Raw genomic sequence first — 23,930 nt, forward strand, 5'->3', positions numbered from 1 at the left:
TCGCTCGGCAACAACCGGCATCCACCCAGCCTAGGCGTAGAAGAGGCAGCTGTGAGGAGACATCCACTCTGTAAGGTGGCCCTATCGCTCACCGCACACAGCAGCTTACCGAGCAATCGGTGTCCACCGTCCTGGTCGTTGTTATACGACGCCCGGCTCCCTGAGCCCAAAGAGACAGAAGAAGCTATTTACAGAAAATCGGACCACCCATGAGGCTTCCTCGCTTTGGGCCTGGCCTACGAACCACGTGCTCTAAGCCTTGCTTACCCCAGGATGCAGACCACATAGCTCTCGTCTTAATTCAACAATGTTTTTGAAAACTAAGAACAAAAAAACCACTTGCGAGCAGAAAAGAGAATAAAAACTCGAGTGCCGACGCTAAAACACGTCACAAATCCAATCTTCTCGCTTCTCAACAAAGCACACCGCCGACGCGAACAATGAAGTCCTCCCCTAGGCCTACTCTTTCTTGGCTCTAACAAAAGCTTGCACCGAACCACGAAAACTGTCGTCCGATACTCCTAGAGCTTCACGTTGGGCGCCAGTTTGGGGTCTCGATTGGTGAGCGCGCGCCACGCCACGCTCTTGGAGTGAACGGACACAGTAGATGCGGTTGGGGCAAACAAACAAGGACATACATTTATTTACCTAATTTCAGAACGACGATATCGTCTGCCGAATTGATACATCAATTGTTGTCAATCACGCGAGGACATCTGTACTCATTATTAAACATACACTCCAAAACACAACATACACAATAACACGACAAACATAATAACACACCCAAGGCGGAGTCGCCAACGCTTGACTTACCACGAGGGCCCCCGATGCGCGGGCCGTGGTACCACGTGCCGAGGACTCACGCTAGAGACAATTGTTCGCGGCAACCGCCACGCGCCGAAGAGACTCGCTCAACTTCGGCCAGCGGTCACCGCCGGCGCTACACCATGATGATGATGGTGGTAACAACCGCTCGCTAACAAAGCTACCTACCGCCCGGTGGTTTTAACCCGAAATGCGGCTTTTGGGCAAGACACGTGCACCACGCAGTGCAAACAACTTTACAGGGGGTGTCAGCACACCCACAATTGTAGGCGGTCCGCTTGATGTCATCGGAATCATTTTGTAAATCTACTACTGCGGTGCTTGTGTTCTTGTGCATTTACCTTAATTTCTCAGTAAGTAGGGCACTGTTATTGATGATATTGTCGTTTTAGGTGTTGCCATTCATTGAGATTTCACTTTTACATAAATTATTTGACTTTAGTGTCCCTTTAAGGAAAACCAGGTGGTCGAAATTCCCAGAGCCCTCCACTAAGGCGTCTCTCATAATCATGTGGAGGTTTTAGTATGTTAAATCTCGCATATAAATTAATCAATCAATCAATCAACAATTTGTGTCGTTCAGCAGCAGTCACCCACAGGATTATGTGCTCGAGGAAACGAGCGGTATTGTTCTCGTGGTTTTTCAATTTTCAATAAAATATTTTCTATCCGATATTTCATTTGCAACTTTCACAGATGGTCGCACCGCCATGCGGCAGCCGTCGTAACTGTCGTTTGGGAGATGCTTTATATTTTGTTGCTGTCAATTTTTACTATGGTTATTCTAAATTCAGTAGCGAACTACCTAAGTCGGACAAGTACTTCGAGTCATAGTAGCAACTGTTTACTTTTTATTGTTTGCTCACTTTGAGCTACAGGTAGAAAAATTGCGAAATGTGCAGAGTGCCTCTGTGCACATTCCATACAGTCACAGGCCAGGTTTTCTGCTTTGCATGAGCAGTTACCCCGCAAGAGAGGGAGAGGGAAAAGAAATGTTTGTACTCGCGGCATTTCAGTTGAAGCATAGGTGCGTGCAGGGTTCTCCTTTAAATGGGGGCGGTGCGAAGGCTTGTCGAAGTGCCCCACTCATTTATTATATCACTGTATGTGGGAGACATTCTTAGGTTACTAGGGGGGTGTGCCCTCCCCCCACCTGTCTGCACCCACTCATACGCACGTGTTTGAGTAGTAGTGAAGAAGCACTTCTCAGCAAATATATTTTTCATCAACCTGTTTTCTTTTGCAGACTGTTGGACTTCAAATGTATTTTGCACTCATCACATATTTTCATTTGCTTATTAGCTGGTTTTTATTCCTGTGCACACATGCCAACTATTATGTGGGGTGGCTGACAGTGATTAGTAAAGCAGCCCATCGGCCAATTTTGTGCTGGTTTTTATTCCTGTGCACACATGCCAACTATTATGTGGGGTGGCTGACAGTGATTAGTAAAGCAGCCTATCGGCCAATTTTGTGTTGTTGCCCTTTACCTGTGAGGCTATATATGATGGAAATAAATGTTTAATTTGAAATTATATATTTATGGGGATGTAATGAGCTTCCAAGCAAGCTTGAAATTTCGTCACATGCTTTACTACCTCATTGATCACGCTTCAGCACGTAAATACAACCAAGTTCCTTTTGTTTAGAAGTGCCTTAAACCAGCGTTTCTCCTGTGCAAAGTGAAAATAGGCTTCGAACACTGATGTCATGACTCACTGTTAGCTAGATCATGCTAGTGGATAGTTCCACTTTTCAGAGCACCACTGATTCTTTCATAGCCGTGGATCGAAGGTAAAAAATACATAAGACATGAAGCAGGAGTGTCGGGTTGCTCTATACCTGTGCCACTTTTGCTTCTGTGCGAGATGCCTCGAACGCACTAAGCCTCTGAAGAGAAGAGCACAGCCATCCACTCGCATGACCTAGCTAAATGTGAATGACGGTGTGTATATACTCCGTGCCACACACATCAGCAGCAAGAGCTTCATTCGTGCGCAGCGTTCGAGCCTAGTGAGCAACAGGTGTTTCTGTACTACCTGCGGGCAAAGAAAAAAGTAAATGCAATTCCATATGAGCAGGTCGCACGTGCAATGTCAGCAAGAATACCCCATGTAAGAAAGATACCCCCCCCCTCTTACTAATGTAAATAAGTCAGTGCAGTATGTGAACTCACCTTCATCGTTTGGTTGCTCCTGAATTCGAACCACAGCTCGTGCATCTACTTCTACCAAGCACCTTGTTGAAGTTCTCCTGCCTGCAAGTGAGAAGGCACAATATTAAGCTAGTGTTCACAAAGCTGTACGTGCATTCCTTTACGTGCATCTACTTGTACTAAGCACCTTGTTGAAGTTCTCCTGCCTGCAAGTGACAAGGCACAATATTTAGCTAGTGTTCACAAAGCTGTACGTGCATTCCTTTACACCTCGGGAATCGATGAACTCGGCGTTCAAAACTTCTTTTCCTTCAATAGTACACCGCATACGTATTTCTCAACACCCAGTGTAATACACCCTAGAGTCAATTACCTACTAAGCAAAGCCTTGACAACATGGTGGCTGATGTCGTAAATACTACGCAGTTCGAAGTGACGGGCACACCGGCGGCGGCTGCCGGCACGCCGGCTGCACAATCTCCCAAACAGTCGTGTTGGACTTACACTAGCATCCTCTCTAGGTGGTGAAAGTTGAGAATAGTTGTGGCTACTATCGGCACTATTCGATGCAATATTTGGTATTTTTATCTACTATTTGGCACTACTATTCAATTCGATATTCAATATTTTTGCCCACTATTCGACACTGCAGTCGCCGACGGATCTTTAGGAATTCACAAATGCACCGTCAAGGTTTCTATTGCACTAGTGCATTTTTGTGACCAATTTTTCGGACGAATTCATGCTCCAAAGTTCTCCGATTAAATCGTTTGTTTTGAGCTATGCCACTTGGTTTTGAAAGCTGCTATGTTGAATTTTTCGTTCGCTTGGTCTAGTTTGGATGTAGTGGCTATTTGTGTGGCCTCCAAGATTGGAAGTGTGCACAGTCTTACAGTTTTGGAGGCCATATCTGATCTTTCTTGGCTAGCAAAACTGTAAAACTTTACTTTTTCAGTTAGCTTTATTATCATGATTAATATGCCGGTAGGTTGTTTTTATTAAAGATGATAGTCTTTCTTGGAGACCTTCGACGGAAAAATTTTGGTCTCTCTGTACATTTGTCTGTTTGTCAGGCCTAACGATACCTCAAATGGCACCAACCGGCCAACCACATTCGCAGCGCCCACCAATATTGCTCAAGGTTTACGCGTTCATAGTTGTGCGATTGTCAATTAAAAAGCAATTATTGCACATATCTGAGACGCCACAACAATGCTTCGATGTTTTCTATGTCTGCCTTTATACTAGAAGAGGCACACACAAGTAACTCTAAGGAATGTAGCATCCAATCGCGCTGCGCTAACAGTGCAACGCGATGCTCAAAAAGGAGTTTCCAATGCTTTGCTACGACGTCACGATGGTGGCACCTGCGCGTCGCTTTGCGTTCTACACCTTATCACCTCCGATACTGGCGCGCATCTTCGTCCGCGGGCTGCACGCCTTCGTTTTCAAACATAACTGCCAGATGGCACTTGTGTCTAACGTGCCTAGATGCGCTCGTTCACTTCTGCCACATGCTCGAGGCACTCTAACGCAGCGCTTGCCGAATACCATTCACCGATTTTATTGCGCAGAACATCAAATAAACGTTTTGTTCACTCTCTCCAGACGCACGACTATCGTCTTTCGACGACATTTACAGTGTAACATGTAGATTCGGGCCAATTTTTTGTGGGTGTTTGTTTTTCTGTTAGTCATTGCACACGTGGTCACATGGTTGTGTTAGTGGTGTGCCAAGTGTGTTTGAGCCGTTGTGCTTGTCACATGCTCGCTGCTGTTCACGATCCGTGGTCAAGTGCTCGGCTACTGACCTGGGACACGCGGGTTCGATTGCGGCCGCGATGGTAGAGTTTTGATGGTAGCGAAATGCTGGAGGCTCACGTACTGTGCGATGTCTGTGCAGGTAAAAGAAGCCCAGATCGTATTGTTTAATCCCACGAAACAGGCAAGACATTGTATGCATCTTTTTGCAATCGGCATGAAGTTTTGTTTGCTTGGTTCCATGAAGCCATCAACTTTGCGCACCCACAACAGTCTGCGGCAGCGATTGCCAACGTGTTTGTCCACGATGTTACCATAGCCCAAATAGAACCGAATTTGCTCATCCCCAAGAACAGCATGACACATGGCATTAATTTGGGATTTTTTGGGGGCTTTTCTCTACCAAATCAACTACATTTTCATGGCTTGACCATTTTTTTCAGACTTCGATTTGTCAGAATGTTTCGTGGTCTCCGCGAGGTCCGAAAAAATTGGTCAGTGACTGTATTTAATTTGATATTTTTGGCTACTACTCGGCGCTATTCGATTACATATTCAATATTTTCGGCCACTATTTGGCACTATTCAATTCAATATTCAATATTTGTGATCATTATTTACACACCCCAATTTTTATTTCTTTGCGCATGAAATGCGATTTTTCTAGCGCAAATATATCATGAGCTTCCTGGCCCTCCTCGACAGGCCTTTGCCCCGCCGCGGAGGTCTCGTGGTTAAGGTACTCGGCTGCTGACCCGCAGATCGCGGGATCGAATCCCGGCTGCAGCGACTGCCTTTCCGATGGAGGCAAAAGTATTGTAGGCCTGTGTGCTCAGATTCGGGGGTACGTTACAGAACCCCAAGTGGTCAAAATTTCCGGAGCCCTCCACTACGGCATCTCTCATAATCATATGGTGATTTTGGAACGTTAAACCCCTCATATCAATCATATCAATCATTCGACAGCTCTTTCTCTGCCTCCACAAGCAGGAGGATTTGTTGTTTACGCTTAGTGGAGCTAACCCGAACCCAGGCACTCGCCACTCTGCTCGGTGGGATCAGCCAGCATCAATCGGCGAGTACCAGCTGCCCTAGCTGATGCTGGCTGATCCCACCAAGCTTCCATCCACTGCTAGTAATGACAAGGGTGGAACAGCTTTTCACAGCATATCCACGGAATGAATGATGATGACTGGGGCGAAGCGTCTGTTTGTGTATCCTTGTGTCTGTCCGTTTGCCTCTTTGTTCATTCGTTGGGGCTTTAATCCGTCCGCCTGTGTCTGCCCGTGAGTCCGTCTGTCCATCTGTCTGTCTGCCATTGCTTCTGTGCATGAGTCTGTCTGTCCATCTGTCCGTCCATCTGTGGTTCTGTCTGTCTGTCTGTGCTTCTGCCTTTCCGTCCGTGCTTCTGCCTGTCCGTCCATGCTACCATGCGTCCAGACGAACGGACGCTTTGCCCCATTCATCATCATTCACCCCGTCGATATGCTGTGATTTTTAAAATGCTCTTCCAAGACGGGCAGAGTGCTTTCTCTCTGCTTCGACTACAGGCCTCCCAGGCGGGGGTATCGGATGCTATCGCACGCGGCGGAGATGGGCCAGATCGATTGACCTCTGCTTCAGTTGCATTCGTTGCCCAGCCGCTTTCGTTGCCCCCTTTCGCGCGCTTTTACTCGCAGTAGAACGTACAATGTGCAGGAGTATGTTATCAATTTGGAATTTTTGTGGGACATGATGACAATGGCAAAACCCACCGGATGTGTCTATGTAATTTCTATTGCAGTAATGAGGTTTTGCATAATTTAGCTAAGTGTTTGAAAAATGCAGGAATGAACAAATGCAGCTTCACAAGTGCTTTGAACGGTGCTAAAATTGCTGCTCTGAATATTTTTACTGCTCAAAACTCGCTCAAAAAGGCTCCTCTGGCTGCTCTAAGCTTTCTCCAAAACATCTCTCTGCTTGCTCCCAGGACTGCTCCCAAATCCATTTACCCTGTTCCACCCCTGTAATGAGGTTGCATGGCCAGTGTGAACACGTCTCGGTTTCAGGCCTGGAGCAGTCATGAGGACGAGTTGAGAAAGACAGAAATTACTTAATACAGAGTATTTGCATGTTTACGATCTTCGTGAACAGGCGCAGCGCTCTTCAGTGTGTCGGATTAAATTGGAAGGTTGGGGCCACCTCCACATTGTCCTTTCCACACAGTGGCCAAAATTCTACTAATCCTGCACCACTTGCTGGTGTATAATGATGACCATGCTTTGTCTCCAAGGGTCAATACCGTGTCGACAAAATGGGACCACGAGGTTGGTGAATGAACGCTTTGGTGACCCTCTTGGGCAGTTGGTGGCTCGTTGACAGCACTTGGAGCATCTGGATGGGATTAAGCCGGCCTGACGAGCAGGGGTGGAACAGCTGTGCTGTTTGTGCCAAACTGGTCTGCCTGCGCCATCCTGTGCGAACCACCTCTTGCTTATCAGCACCATACTCACTTATCAGCACCATACTGCACTGTAGCACCTAAATTTAGCCCTTGTGCCTGAAAACGTGGATGAAACATCGTGCTTTCAGTTTCGTTGAAACAGTTATATTAGTGGTTTCATCAAGGCTGTGATCACTCAAGCAGCAGCTGTGAACTTTGCTTGTAAGGTCGAGATCAATGGCGCGCACGCTATCCGAATGGCCCGTACATCCTTGTACGTGCTGCGCTCTCAGCGGGAAGAGGCAGCCAGAGTAGCATCTCTCCAGTGATGTTATGCAATAATGGATCCAACAAAGTTAGCTGGCAGTTGTAGTTCGTATAACATGATTTGTTGCTATCGCATTCATTGCTTCGCCTTTGTGGAGAAACTGATTTTTTTATTGCCCCGTAGTCTAATTGCCTCAATGTTGAATCGACTGAGTGGTTGCTACATATGCTGAGATCCTACTTAACATTTGTGTATTTTCTCTAGGTACACGCAAACAAGGAACACCCTTCACACTACACTGTCAACGATCTATCTACTTCTACCCCTTTTCATAACCAGCCCCACACACTTTGTGTGAGGGGCCTAGCTGAGGAAATGGGTGTGCCATTATTCAAGAACACTGTTTTGTGGCCCCCTCTGCAAATCTTCTGCCGTGGCTGTGGCACTTAATAGACTGTGAAGTTTCAAAACACGCCACTCTTGCATATATTCATACACAATTCCTTGAACTGGAGTACAAGTACAGTTGTCCTGAATTCTTCGCGGATGCATCTAAATCTTGCACGTCTGTGTCATACGCAGCAGTCGGTCTGTCTTTTTCAGATGTCTGCATTCTGCACACTTATACCAGCATTTTGACAGCTGAAGGTTATGCGATACTTGCGGCCGTAAAACACATCAAGCAACTAAATCTACAAAAGGCAGTAATTTACATTGATTCCTAGAGTGGGGTAAAAGCTTGAAAAACAATGAAAATACACAAAAACCCTGTTCTTATCTCACTATACACAGTCTTATGCGAAGTTTACACACTTGGACAACATGTCGTCGTGTGCTAGGTGCCAGGGCACCACGTGATTCATGGAAACGTGTTGGCAGATCAGCTAGCAGCATCTGCCCGTGAAACCGCTGCCAATGCAGCCATAGCTATCCCTGCACTTGACCTGAAACCCTATCTTTAAATGAAAGCTGAGGGATCATTGGCAGCGATCATGGGACATGCAAACACAGAATAAACTTCACCTCATAAAACCACATCTCGAGAATTGGCCCCTAGTATCGAGGTCACGTCGCACAGAAGTAACACTTACCAGATTAAAAATAGGACACACACATAGTACACACGTATACCTTTTGTCCATTGCCGATCCACCTCTGTGGGATAAGTGCGGAGAACCACTCACCATGCTACATATATTTATCCGATGCGCTGAACTCGATCACATCAGAAAAAAGTACTTCCCATCTATCTACCAAAAACAAGTGCCACTTCATCCATTGACGCTCATAGGCAGCGAACCAGTTTTCAAACAGCAGTCATTGTTTGCGTTTTTAAAAAAAAATTTACAGCTTTTACTTCATATACCCAGGCAACCCATAGCACGACCGCTGAAGAGAGGCTATTGCTGCGGTATTCTTATTAGGGAAAGCACTGGCCTCCCTACCTTTAGTCACAAAGGCCTAAGGGAGGCATTGGTGCTATTGTTCATCTTTCACCTGTATATATCATGATCACTTGTAACTCATTACACACCCATTTATCACATCATGCATCATTGCCATAATTTTACTACGGAACTCGAAGGGGCAAGAAAATTTGTTCCGTTTATGAGAGGTTTAATTTAAAGGGGCCCTGACACTTTTTTGAGTAACCACGGAATTAATTATCCCGAAAAGCGTATTACCTCACAAATTGAACACCGCAAAAGTTTTCAGAACCCGTCCAGTACGAGTGTAGTTACGATTTGTGTCACGCTGCAATCACATTCTCTTTTCTCTCGTCCCGACGAAAGCTCTGGAAGCTGAGCAGGGAGGGAGGGATGGGAGGGGCAAACAAAACAGGTCACTTGAGCCTCATGACCTTGAGCATTGAGCATTTTTTCTTTTTTTTTTCGAATCTGTGGCTTTTTCAGTGCGATCGCGCGGGCACGCGTGGACAAGTGACGGCCTCTTGCGGCGACCTCTGTAACAACCGAGCGCGCCATGTTCAAATCACCGAGTGGCTGATAGAAGGGCTTACTGGGCTTATTTTTCGTGATTTGTCAAGAGAAGAGAAAGCTATTTCTAGCTGATTGATAATTTATTGCGAATTCCAGGCCGCATGCTGCGCTATAATATCTGGCTCGCGTGTTGTCGGGAGCCTCTACTACTGATTGGCTGCATTTTCGGGCAATGCTCAAAAAGTGTTGCAGGGCCCCTTTAAGCAAAGCCCACAAAATGAATGAAATATGACTTTGTTTTAAAAGCAACAACTGTGGCTGACTGAACAAAAACATATTAGTTTACAATACTACTATGGTTGATAAGAAAGAAAAATGTTTCTAATATTGCTGATTTGGAAAAAAGGTGAGAATAATTTGCTTGGCCTTGTTCAAGCACTTTCTCGCATAGTAGGAGTGCATTGCTGAAAGGCTGGGCAGGAACTCTGTGCCACCATCGTGTTCACAGTAGTGCTGCAACAGGATGACAGCATTTCTTGCTGCACTGTCAGCCACTGAAATGGGATTGGGATCACACACCATCTCATTCCCCTGTGAGCACGAGTCCTCATCTTGAACTTAAGCTATAGGTTCCTCAAGGCTGTCCTCAAGTTCACGACGAGACCCCGATTGCTGCTCAGCATGCGCCATAGGCGTGCGCGGACTTGTGCAATTGCTGGATTGGCTTGGCTAGACTGTCGTGGCCACCATTGCCGTTCATGGATTTTGCCTGTTTTAGTTCCATTTTTAACCGATGTAAGCTAAAAAAAGATGTTTCGATTACCCAAAACATTTTATCACTATATGTATAGGAGACCAACCAAATGTGCCTAGATAGTTTTGTTTATGCGGCTTTCCCGTCTAACCAAGTTTCGTTTGATGAGAGTCCACTGTATCTATACACAGCTTTTATACTTGTTTAGAGCAAGTGATTTGAGGCCTCTATACAGCCATAATACACCCTATCATTGAAAACGTTTGTTACCGCCAACAGCACATAAAAGACATGGCGCTCTTTGGCCACTTATGGCTCTTGCCCCACAAAACTCCATTAATGGGGCATTCAGACGACGGACCGAATCCGGATATGGCGGAACGGACGCCGCGTCACGTGACCTTACATCAGCGATTCCCCCGTCCACGACTCGTCCATGCGGCTCGCGGACGGATGACCCCAACTTGTTTCTCACATCGAGATTCTGGCGGGAGAAAGCCGATACTTCAGCAGATTAGCTCGGGGTTTCTGGCAACTAGTACACTTATCGTCTGCTCGCGGCATTTCCTTCATGGCTCGCGAACAGCTGCATGACCGGTCGGCATCATCTACGCTTAAGCATAGTTTACTTGGTTTCTGGGGGCTTTGTTCTGAGGTGATCAAATACACAGAAATCATTTTTGGTGGTGCGGGAAATGTCACCGCCATCGTTTAACACGCGCGATTCTTAGCCACCATGGTGGGGAAATGTTTTAACTTCTGCAACCGGTGACATGCCGCTTGTAAAAAAAGGACTGGAGATGCGTTCAGAAGTGCCTCACGTGGGGGAACAATGTAGTTGTAAGAATATTCTGCCAGCAACTCCGTTTGTTCCTGAAAGAATAACACTCCTCGTCCATTTCGCACAATGCAACAACCATAGCAGCCAAGTGTCGCTTCACGTCAGCATCCGTGTTGTTGAATACTCCTTAACCGGTCTGGTGCCAGTAAGCACAGGTGAGTGCCGAATCTGTTGTCGAGGGTAATCTGGCTGTTTTCTCCTAGGACACCGTCTGTTGTGTGGATGCACCTGCAGGCGGATCATCCGTGGATTAGCCGTCGGCATCCACGACAAATGTGGATTCGGTCCGTTGTTTGAAAGCACCATAATCTTCATCTCATGTATGCAAGTATTGCAAATAAGTTCTGCGAAAGTCCGCGAGCTGGCTGAAGGGTTAAGAAAGAAAAAGATGACAACAACCCGCTTGTAGCTCTACAAGACGCTGGTGTAAGAAAATATGGCCACGCCAGGGAGAGAATTTTTCGCGCAGTCTCTTTGTGAGGAGAGCAGAGCTCACTGAAATTTATGAGAGCTGTCTGCTGATGACTGCAAGATATCACGCGTACCAGCGATTGAAACTACGCCCTTAGAAGGGAAGTTCACAGTTTCTGCCTTAGTTGCACCCCCGCACCCTCTCGTCTGTTTTCATGCTTGTTCAAGCGAGTGGCGTTCCTTCTGCTTTGGTGGGAGGCCTCCCAACAGGGGTGATGTCATCACATGCGCCCTGAAGTGATGGAGATGGGTTGGCTCATTTGATCTCTGCGTCAGGAGCATTTGTTGCCCCCTCTCGCACGCTTTTACTCACGGGTAAAACTCGTGATGCGCAGGGGGTATGCAATCAATTTTGACTTTATGTGGGACAAAGAGGCGTTGGACATTGAAGGATAAATGAGGCTTGCTTCAGAAGTGCTGTGAAACTGGCCGAAATCTGATCCGAACGTTCTCTCCGACTGCTCCAAACTTGCCCGAAAAGGTCTTTCTGGCCACGCCAAGCCTGCTCCAAAACGCCTTTTTCTATGCTCCAAGCCTGCTACAAACACCAATTTTTCCTGTTCACAGGGCTGCTCCTAAATGCTTGTACCCTGTTTCGCCCCTGAGATCAGCATTGTGTCGGACAGGTTGCACCGCAGATGCGTTGAGCTTTATTATCTCTTTCGTCAATCCTGCACAGGAATATTGTTTTGCTGTCAATGAGAAGTGTAGAACGACGACTGGCATAGGTGGTTGGGGCCGGCTGGGTAGCGGCACAACTGTGCATAGAACTCTGCTAAAGCTGTAATGGACAAAAAAAGGGGGGGGGGGGGGGGAGTAAGCAATCAGACTGCTGCCGCTTCACTAAATTCATTATTCCTTCTGAAAGGACACTAAGGGTTCTACATACTGCAAGACTAACAAGTGCAGCTGGAATACTCCTGTAACAGTTATCACTTTTCTAATGTGTACTAATTCTGCATTAAGTGACCACCTTCTTTAAGAAAGTTTAACTAAATGATTTACTTCGTGCCCATGTCTTCGTATTTCTGTTTCAGATTTCCGAGGATGAGTTTGTGTTTAAATGTTGCCAGACAGTCCACCATCGTCACCCATGTGGAAGACTGCAGGTATTTATTTTTATTTTAAGGGAAGGTGTGCCTCGGAGATTCAATGCGATTTTCTAAGTGGGCCTGTTGGTAGATCATTATAAGCAACAGGTTGCAGGATGTACGTGACACAAGGAGTAAAGAAAGCATAAAGACATGCATAAAGTGCTACTAGCAACAGCAATTTTGATTTGACTGCAGATAGTGTGTAGGATTGCTCAGAAATGCAACCCTCTGTGGCATACATGCATGAGTGCCATCGTTTGCTGCACATACTGTCTCTTACTTCTGCAGGAATAATATATAGACAGAGCCTCATTCTTTCTTCCTTGCATGCACTGAGCTATTAAAAATGTCCATTCTGATGTCGAACTTGCCACAGTAATTGTTCCATATGCCGTCATTCAGCTTAGCAATGGCTTTTTTTTTTCTTTAAGGAACTTCAGGACTGGCTTCGTGAGGAGACTTCGGTGCCTCTGGAGAGGCATGAGTTCTCACACAGCTGGAACCCGCTGTGCTTGAAATTTTCGGTCTTGAGGCAATTAGAGTAAGCACCAGTTTTTTTTAGTCTTGGTATGTGCTATAGAATTGTTTGTAATAAAAAAATGGTCTGTGCTGTGCTAGGCTTTTTATCTCTCTCTCTTTCTAAGTGGCACAGTTTTCGTTGCTTTGTTGGTAGAAATAACATTTGAAAAGTGTCATTAGTGCAAGAGAAATACAAATCAATTTTTTGTACATTATAGCAAATCTACCGAAGTAGTACTTATAGGAAAAACAATGTTGTGAGGGCATCATCTGGATTAATATTTTTATTGTGTCACAAGGCCTAAACCACTGTACGATTGTGAGGCACATAGCTGAAAGGGCTCTTCATTGGTTTTGACCACCTTGGGTTGTTTTACATGCACCTTGATCTAAGTATAAGTGCACCAGTGGTCTTGCACTTCACTCCCATTGAAGTGCAACTGCTATGGCCAGGAATAAAATACACCTCCTTGAGCTTAGCGACATAACACCTTAACTGCTAGAGCTACCACAGTGAGTGTTTGAATCTGCCAGACACGGCCATGGCTGAAATGCTTGAACCAAAGAGTGGTGACTTCTTGAAGTTTTGATGTATTGTGTCGTCATTATAATGCACCCTGACTCAGAATTAGAACATAATAGACGTGTCACTTCATCATTCATGGTTTTTTGAAGCAGAATCCAGCATGAGATGTAGGGAGTTTTATGATTTGAGCGCAGTTGTGAGTAATGCTATTGCCTTTAAAGGGCCTGTAAACCACCCAGAGGTCGAAATTCGGTTGTAGTGGGGAAATTGTGCACGAGTGAACAAAAAACATTGAGTCATGAGAATTTTTCGAAATCGGGACGACCACACTTTCCGCTCTCTCCTGCGCTTCCCTCCATTGGTATCCTCTCTCACGCCACTTCACCCTCTCGCCCAACACCCCTCCCATGCCCCCTCCAATCTTGCATAGCATACGTCATCGCTGATGCACTGCTTGAAACACCGTCTACTTCTGGTTGCCGCGACTTCGGCCGTCGACTCAGTCAGTTGCGTGCTTGTTTGCGAATCGTGGCTACACTGTACCGTGGCTGCCGTAATCGTCTCGGCATGGAACCTACGTTGCGTGCACGCCTTCAAAGCATTGCCAACGCGATGGACTCGTACAGGGACACGCCGTGCTTCGCACGTGTTACATGCACGCGGGCAACACGATGAACAACAAGCAGCGCGGACAGCTGCTTGCAGACTGACCGGACGTCGTAGGCTCTTGCTCGACCAGTCGCAGCATACTGGAGATGCGTTGGAGATGTGGCATGGTGCATCACGTGAAGGCCCTGAAAGGCCCGGAAAGGAGGAGGGATTGTTTCTTGGAATTTGTGGCGCGCCGGCGGCTCGTAGCGCTGCCACGTGTAGAATCATTCATTGCGACGGCATTCTGCACACAATGTGTGCGTTTAATTTAAATGCTTGAAAAAATATCGGAGGTGGTTTACGGGCCCTTTAATGCGTGGGTAGAGAGCACACTTTGTTTGCTTTAATGTTTCCATTGTCAGGGATGCAAACTTCAATAGGGTAGGGCCCTTGAATAGTGCCACACGAGGCATCGTGCAACAGCACCATAAACTTGCAGGCAGCCAGCCCTCAAACCCATAACCATACTCCTGTATAATCATAATTGGTAGGCTGTATAGCAGCAGCATGCACATGTTATCGAGAAATCGTACTGCATCATTGCAGGTGTAAAAAGTGACAATGTATGTGGTATTAAATTTGAGGGCCTTCTCACTCCCAGCATGCTGTAAAATAGCCACTGCAATTAGCTTTGCACATAGGACTTCGATGCACTGAATGTCCAGACTCCCCCCCCCTACTACTGGAGATAGTGAAAAGAAAATTTTTCTGCTGGCTACTCCTGAAAGTTTTGAAAGTTAGTTGACAGCAGTTGACAGCATCTGGGAGAATGCCGGCTCGAGTGGTCACCAGCTCTTTTTGTAGTTTAATAGAAGCTTACGATTAGTTCTAGAGTATATCCAATACTAAATGTGACTTGGTCTGTTTCATTTTCTAGAGCTCATAAAAATTCAAAAGTTTTTGGCATGTGGTGTCTATATATATTTATCTTCAGTGTAATGTGCGGGGGGGGGGGGGGGGGAATTGGGGGAAAAATACTTCAATTTTTCAACAGAACTTGAACTCTGCAAGTAGTTCAGCTGAATCCACTTATAACAACATCAGTTTTAACAATAAATTGGTTATAATAATGAGAAGATACTGCACCGTCAACTTTTGTATGCTTTCTACGGAAAAATAACCTGCTTACAATTCCTGCATGCCACATTATTGGTTATAAAAATGAATTCTGGCTGTTGGTTCTCCATGCCGAACGGCAATGGAATGCAAAATTCTTTAAAATAAAGAATAAAACCAAGCTGCTGAATCCCCACCCATAACTGCAATGTCCCCCAGTGCTCTTTTGCATTCACTATATACCGGATAGCGATATGGCATTGTGGCAAAGCTGACTTTCAAAATCTGCTGCTGTGCAGAGGCAGTGGTGGCTTTTGTAGTGTGGAGTAAAAAGTTCATTTTAAAAGTTTCAGTGTCTGTAGACATGTCTGTTGTCATGTATTGGTTCTATGGAGCATGTGGTGGTCCTGTGAAAGCGTCCGAATTTTCAGGCATGTCTGAAAAATCGACAGCTTTGTCATCTTTGTCAGTGATGTTTGTTGGCATATCCCATCCGATACTTTACTTTTTGCACAACAGTCTGCTGTCTCCCCCCCCCCTTTTTGCGCAGCTCATTTAGAGCAAATATTTTTCCTGGAACTTGAGTATTGCCTCAAGTTAGTTTGACTTTATATGCAGATTTTCCCAAACCTTGTTTCACCTAAGGTGGGATATTTCATTCACACTTTAAATGCATGCATTGTTGAGCATGCAGACAGGTGCCACCATCCTCCCACTGTCATGGCTCAGTGGCTGTGGTGTCTTGTTGCTGAGCACAAAGTCTGAAGTCCTATTTTCAGGCCTTGCTGGCCATATCTTATTGTGCTGAAGTGTAAAAACATTCATGTTTGCGGGTTTAGGTGTACATTAATGCAGGCCAGATGGTCAACATTAGTGACAGCCTATGACTACAGATAAGCACCATTGTTACTTTTGGATTGTAGACACAACAAATCAATTATTACCACTATCTCAGCACTCATCTTCTCCTTGTTTTTTTCTCAGAGCTGCATGCAGGAAACAGGGCATGCTTTTTCTTTTGTGGGAGTGTTTATGAAGTATTGATATACGATTTGAAAGCTGAAGGAACTCTATTAGATCTTTTTTGCACTTAAAAAAAATTAACTTACCGTATAAACCAGACTATAGGTCGAGTGGGAATATAGGTCGACCCCCCAAGTTCAGGTTACCGAAAAAGAAAAAAAAAAAAAGGAAAACAACCCAAATTGCCAAATTTATTTGCGAATTGGGCGCACCGCACCTCGATCGTCGGAGCTCCCCTCAACCACCATCGCAACTGTTTCTAATCGTCAGACGAAGCGCCACTGTCTTCTGAAGACAAGAGTTTGTCACTGGCCGCCTCCCACAGTGCGTTGTCTTCATTGCCATACAGTGAGTCGCTGATGGAACACTAATGGAACATTTCTTTAAGCATTTTCGACCATGGAATCTGGCAAGGAACGCCAGACCGAAAGAACCCAGCCACAAACAGTCGCTAGCGGAGGCCTCTGTAGGCGGCCCGTCGGTGTCTTTCGGTTGTCGCCAGTCATCCACTTTTAGTACTCCAGCTGCACTCGGTCCTTGAACGGCTTGTTCAGCACAACATCGATCGGTCAGAGGCTGGACGTCATACCACCTGGTATCACAGTGAGGTCCGTTTTTCCATCGCCCAGTGCACGCTTCACAGCGTTGATTAAGTGACCACAAAACGCATCTAACACCAGCATGCTGCAAGGACGCAGCAGTGCACCTGGCTGATGGTTCCAGACTACTTGTATTCATTCGAGCATCATGGCCTTGTCCATGTATCCCTTTTTGTTGAATGCGAACGACAACACTGGGCGGGAACACTTCCTTCAGCATTGTCTTACGTTTGAAAATGATGAAAGGTGGAAGCTTTCTACCATCTGCCATGCATGCCAGCATGACGGTTAAGCGCGAGTGCTCGTTGCCAGTGGACAACAGCTTAATATCCTTGGCGCCATGCTGCATGATCATGGTCGATGAAGGCATGTCAAACCACACGGGGGTCTCATCGGCATTGTCAATCTGCCCCATCATGTAGTTGTTCTGCTCCCGAAGCCGGTTCACGAAGCCCTGAAAGTTTATAAGCTTGTCCTTGAACTCGTCTGGAAACTTCTGACAGATGTATGTGCGCCACCGGAAAGAAAATCTTTTGCGTCTCATGAAACGATGCACCCAAGAGTTTGGTGCACGAAATTCTTCTCTCTTGAGTCCAGCTTCTTGAGCGAATTCCACAGCTTTCTTGCGAATGGTATCCACGGTCACTGGCAGCAAGCACGCATGAACTTCCCACACAAAGTTCCCTAGCGTATTCTTCAGCTGCGGATGAACCGCACATCGCCCACAAAATGACATTTTCCGAGGATTGCACATCTGCAGCTTCCTTTTCTGTACCCTCTAATAGTGCACGCTTTTTTCTGATACACCAAAGCGGCGCTGAGCAGCCATATTCCCATTCGCTTCTGCGAACTCAACGACCTCTAGTTTAAACGCAGCTGCATACTGCCTTCTCGTACCGCTACTCATATTCAGTGAACGAAAAAAAGACCACTAAAAATGAAACACAATGTCAAGCGGAGCGAGAACTTAGAACAGATCGGAGGCAAATCACGAACACAAAAAAACAGACAAGAGAGAAAAAAAAACAAACCTGCTATTGGATTTGAATGCCAATATGGCCGTATCCAGCTTCTCATGCACGTGCAAGCCACATGTTGCCAGACAGCGGTGCACTGTGGGCTAGACACCGCTATATAAGACAAGGGGCCACTTTAGCTCATTGTTTTATTGAAAATATCTCGACTTATATTCCGGTGTATACGGTACCGAGTAGGCTGGTTAGCAAGCTCAAGGTATTGTAAACTGACACTTCAGTTACATTCCAATGACTAGTGCAGGCATCATTGTTACTGTCACATCATGGCACAACAGAATGCTGATGCTTAGCTGTAGGACTAGGTATAGTGATGTTGTTTATTTAAAAAAATGAGTATGCAGGAATGTCTTCAGACTGCTTGCATGTGATGGCCGCTCCGATTGGGGTAATTGGCCAAGTCACTGTGCCTTGACTCAGGCATCCAATGAGTCCTGAAACTGGTTTGTAGAAATGGGTGTTGCAGTAAATTACTGAGGATGTCCTTACAATTTCTTCTGAGCAAGAGCTATTGAGGCAGAGAAACAACACTCTCCCATATTTCCCAATGAAGTGACAGTGCCAGGCTCAGTGCTGATGAGCTCTTTGTTGTGGGAGTCTACTAGCATGGGGGACAAAACATGAATGGCACACCTTATAGAAAGGTAGTTGCTGGTAGTTTATCTGATCACCATCACAGCATACAATAAGGGAAATGGTCACTAACAGTTTCTGTGTAAATATCAATAACTGCAATTTCTCGGTGGTGCTGAACGAAGCTTGAGAAAATTCACGATATAGGGGACATCAGAATTTTTTGTGTATTGCATTCATAAAGAGCATGAAAACAATGTGATTACTCTGGACTTGTCATTTGTGCGGTGGTGAAAGCTGCATTTTGTTCTCAACTGGCCGTGAGACTATCCTTGCTAGGGTTGCGGCTTGGGCGAGTTGGTTCATGATTATAAGGGGGAAAAACTGTGCAAAATTCAGACAGACACAAAATGAAGAAGGCACAATGTAGCGCTGTTGTCGTGCCTTCTTCTTCTTGAGTCGTCTGAATTTTGCACTATTTTTCCATCTTAGAAACTATTCTGCTGCTTACACGTACTCATGCATGCACTGTGCAACATTCACTGCCTATAACACCACTGGAGATGTGCTGTGTAGCAAAGTAGAAATAGAAGAAAGAGGGGGTAGGGCTCGTCACAGGTGACATGCACTGCAAGGGGCAGAAACTCCCTATACCAATGGTGTATTCGCTCTCGGCAGCGGCAGCGCCGCTTTTACCACTGGCGGTTGCTGGGCATCTTAATAGAAATAAATCACTAACAGAAAATTTTGTTTTATGATGTTTTATGGGGAAGTCCCCAAATAGAGGGAAAAGACGAAAAATCAAGAGGAAGAGGATTGCCGGGAAAGCCTTCTTTTCCCACTTCGCATGCAAGCGGAATGCACTCGTGCCTTCTTTCAGGTCTGCTGGCAACTTTGGCAATGCAGCCCTAAAATTTTTATCTTTTTATTGTTTTAATTTTTTTGTTTTCTGAAAAGGCGAAAGTTAAGCTGAATGATTTCTCAGGATGACGAAACTCAATCGACACAAACGAAATGCGCTTTTTATTGTGCGTTTTGTATAAAAAAAAAACAGATATATACGTTGTGTAAAAGTGGCGATCTATAAATTCAACTTTAATTTACAATTGGCATAAACTGTAATTAGCGAATGTTGAACCCAGAGTACCCAAGTCAATGCGAACATGATCAACAATCCCGAGTAGGGCACGTTGTATTAGACTCAATCATATTTGTTATGATCGTGCGCATAGTTTTCTTGCAGAACTTGAGTACCATACAAGACTAAACTTTAAGAGGTTGGAAGCGATCAGAAGTTTTTCGAGAAAGAACGCCGCTGGAAATGGTGTATCTGCAAGTTGACTTGTCTTCGGGAGGACAACAGCGTTGCCTTGATGAAGAAAAGTTCACTTGCCTAAACGTTGACTCCATCTACATTCTCTGTAACAACTTTCAGAAGCATTTAGTCCATCACGTGTATTTGAGTGACACTATTAGAACTAAAGACACTCAAATGTTGAAACCGAGGCTGCAAGAATTTAATGAACACGAAGCAGCCTATAAGTACTTGACATCATTTGAACTACACGCCAAAAGTAAAAGAAACTAAAACTATGTAGCCGAGCTAACTTGAATTGAAGCACTTCGATAAATGCATTTTCTCGCTGGAGCTTGGCTACTGTCTTCAGCAATTAGTCAAGCGACACTGCACTTTTGTTAGTCCATTCAAGCTTTCAGAGAACTGGGTTTACTCATATGTACTCATGCAAAATCAATACCTGCTCAAAGGGTCCAAATTCTTGTGCTCTCCTGTTGCCTTTAGGAAATGCCGAAAAACCTTCGCGGAACTAGAAATCCTCAGGTTAGCACACTGCAGGGCCACGGAATACATGTGTTGCCCGATTAAAACGAATGCATGGTTGACTTGTTCGGCGTAGCTCACTGTGGCTTCTATTCCTGCCAGCCACAACTTGTTGTCTTTATCTTTCCCGTAGTTGACACAACAACTGAGGGAGATAACTGGGCACAATGCAACTTCTAATATCGCTGAGCGAGGGGCGAGAAGGAGCCGAGGCAAGCGTTACGAAAGCAAGTCATTTACGTACCGTGCTTTGCTTGATTTAAAAAAATTCACGAAATAAGAAATAAGAAAAGATATGTTATGATATAAACAAAAGAGAAGTTTTTTACAGGGGTATTGAATTTTTTTATTTGTAAAAACTTGTGAAAGCTAATAAATGCGAACATTCACATCAACCTGACTCCGTTCAATCGGATTTTAGGATGCCCAGCAACCGCTATGAGCGTGCATGTTCTTTCAAACCGAAACTAGCACCGAGTTTCCGAGGCCTGTGCTCTCTCTCTCTCTCTCAGCTCCAGCATGTGAAAGAAAAATTAACAGAAGCTAGGCTACTGGTAGACACTAGTTGAGGCAAAGGGAAAGAATATCTCTGCTAGGGGTGGCTCTTTCTTCCTGACAGCATGAGAACAGAACAGTTCGATTTCTTTTTGTTCAGTAAGGAGCTTTTAATAATTCCTTGACGAAAGGCTCCCTAGAATGGCATTACAAATGCCATTGTTCAACTGCAAATTGCAGTGACGCCAGAGGAGAGACCTTTGTAATTGGAACTGAAGCTTATGTTTCATTTCATTTCATTTTATTTCCTTAAAGACCCCTTGCGGGGCATTACATAAGGGGTGGGTACATAAAAATTGAGCAGAAAACAATCGTTTGTCCTAAAGTGAAAGATGATTAGTGATACTGGTTGTGAAGGTCGAAGTACAAGTAATGGCAGGAATGTCGCCTGAAAGGCCATTCCAGGCAACTACTGTGCGAGGAAAAAATGATGTTGAAAAAGTAACATTGCGTGCACGTGGGCGTGCGACTTGAAGAGGATGATTAGTTCGTTGAGAGATGTACGCTGGGGGAACAAAATAAGGTGGCATGCGCATCGAGCTGTGAAAAAACTTATGAAATAACGAAAGACTGGCGATACGGCGGCGGAGGGAAAGGAGGGGCAGTTGAAGTTCTGCCTTTAGTGAAGATACGCTGACGTCATGGGAGTAAGAATTATCGATAAACCTAGCGGCACGGTTTTGAATACACTCAAGGGCGTCTTCAAGATAGGCCTGTTGCGGGCTCCAGATTGGGGAAGCATATTCAAGTTTAGTTCTAACAAGGCTTTTGTAAGCTAATAATTTTACATTTCTAGGTGCGTTACGTAGATGACGTCGCAAGAATCCCAATGTTTTGTTTGCCGATGATATGACTTTCGTGATATGCAAACCCCATGTGTATGTTTGCTGCCTATGCTGTTGGAAACAGTGCTGCAGTGTCATGCTGGATCTAAAGGTGGGGTGGGTGCCTTTTTATTGCGGCATTTTATCATGTCTGCAACTAAGGCATTTTCTGCCTTTCTTATCTCCATGGCTTATCTACTGCTATAGTTGTTTATGAGAGAGCAGTTGACAACTGAGAATGTACTTATGCCATGCATGTTTTTTGCCCATCTTCACTATGGTGAGTAGTCATTTTGCAGTGAACTGATTTCGCATACTGTACACAATTACCAGAAGAGGCAGCTGTAAGATATCTTACAACACAAAAAATAGTTGACAATTAGATAAGCAGACGGAGTAATGTGTCTTGAAAAAATTTTCATAAGTGCCTAATGTGAAGAGCGTTGCCTTGCACTTCTGAAGTTTGAGTTAACCTTTCTTCTAGAGGTCTTTACTCGAAAAGTGTCGCATAGTGAATTGAATATGTTTTTGTTGAATTTGGTATTCATATTGCATAGTGCATATTTGAAATGTCAAATATTTTTCAAATAATGAGCAATGTCAGGGAAACACCAAAGGAACAAACGGTGAATGGTGTGAGGGGTCATTTTTGTTTTATTAAGGCCCAAGTTTCCCGTATGCATATAGTGCAAATTTTTATGTGACTGTTGACGCTAGATTGATCACCAGATGGTGTTTTTCTTGACAAATCTAGAGTCACTGAAGTGCTTTCAACGCGCTATAATCATCATGAGCTTGGTGGTTTTCTTTGTCGGGCTCTTGCTGATGATATGAGGGGGCACCCAAAATTAACCAAATAGCACTGTGTTGGGTGGGCTGTTTTAGTTGACAATTATCCCACTAAGGTGAGCATCACACACTTTTCGAGTTGATTGCATCCAGTAGATTTTCCCAGGAAGTTTTTCTGTAGGTATATAGCGATTTTTTTTTTTTTTCGCAAGATCAGCTTCGCATACTAGGGAATTTTGGGATGGCAAGTGTAAGGGAACTGTGGGCAAACGGGAAGTTTTGTTTCTAGCTGGTCAGAATGGAACATCCAAATGTCTTAAGTTACAACATTGTAGTTAAATATCCGTTCACTGCGTAGAAGTTCTTACAAATCGCAGTCTGCTTTTATTTGACCATCTTTTTTGCTTGGTTGTAGAAATCAAAATTTCCAAACGAACCATTCTATCTCTAAATGTTGTGTTAAAATTAACTGAGCTTCAAGCTGTATCAGGTAACTTCTACTGCTTTTGAAATGTCCATTGTCAGTCTTCAAGCACAAGTGCACAAAATGTTTTAATATTTTCGTCCGTTCATCAAAATGGCGGACATCCAGAACAGGGCTTGTCATAAATGGGCATTTTGATTTTTTTTTTAAATAGGGGTCATTCCACGCCAACTGTCCCAACCAGGGCGCTCGGCAAGAATCAATTTCTATGAAATAGTTTGAGAAAATTATACACAGAAATATTAGTTCTAAAGTATTTTCGCAAGATGTTTTGAGTGGCAAAAATTTTTTACACCCAGTGATCCCACTCCTGCACCAACTGCACCAAATCAGATTTAGTGCACCATCCTGATAATATCAACAGAAATTGCGCCAAACAGCTCCAATGTCGGATTTTGGAGCATCTATCACCGACAATAGCCATGCCAGTGCATCAATAAATATGCACCTTGTTCTCGGGGCCACCAAAGTCACAATCCCATACCTATTTTATAACTATGAATAAACAGCGGCCGCGCATGTGTCCTAAAATCCACGATGCTATGTTTAGTGCCGACGCAACTTTGTTGTACATGTTCGCTTTACGGCGAAACACGATTTCCGCAGGGCCTCGTGACGTCTAGTCCAATCAGTAGCGTGAAACTGATGGCGATCCATCAGCGGACGTCGTCCATTCCAGAAACGCTGCTGATAGTCAATTTGAAGAGTTGCGCGGCATGTAATAAAGCAATTTTCACTAATAACTGCACGCGTGCTGCCAGAATGTTGGTCATGTCTACTGGACATGGCGATCTAATTCTCCATTCTTCGCGTCTGCAGAAGAACTAGGAAATGGTGGGAACGCGTTGACACCTTTCCTCTTATATACTTTATGCATGGATCATCATACAGAAGAGCTTTTTCGTAATTCTTTCCACTAGCAG

At 44.8% G+C, this 23,930-nt stretch overlaps 1 protein-coding gene across 1 annotated transcript in view; it reads left to right on the plus strand.

The window, feature by feature from the left end:
* Window positions 1-23,930, plus strand: part of LOC119176564 (F-box only protein 31) — a 118,250-nt gene that overhangs the window by 50,666 nt on the left and 43,654 nt on the right. Inside the window, exons 5-6 of the mRNA XM_037427924.2 lie at window positions 12,478-12,549; window positions 12,966-13,075. Of these exons, the coding sequence (XP_037283821.2) occupies window positions 12,478-12,549; window positions 12,966-13,075 (182 nt within the window). The remainder of the gene's footprint in view (window positions 1-12,477; window positions 12,550-12,965; window positions 13,076-23,930) is intronic.

The sequence above is a fragment of the Rhipicephalus microplus genome, chromosome X (genome assembly GCF_043290135.1).
Source record: "Rhipicephalus microplus isolate Deutch F79 chromosome X, USDA_Rmic, whole genome shotgun sequence".
Classification (NCBI taxonomy): domain Eukaryota; kingdom Metazoa; phylum Arthropoda; class Arachnida; order Ixodida; family Ixodidae; genus Rhipicephalus; species Rhipicephalus microplus.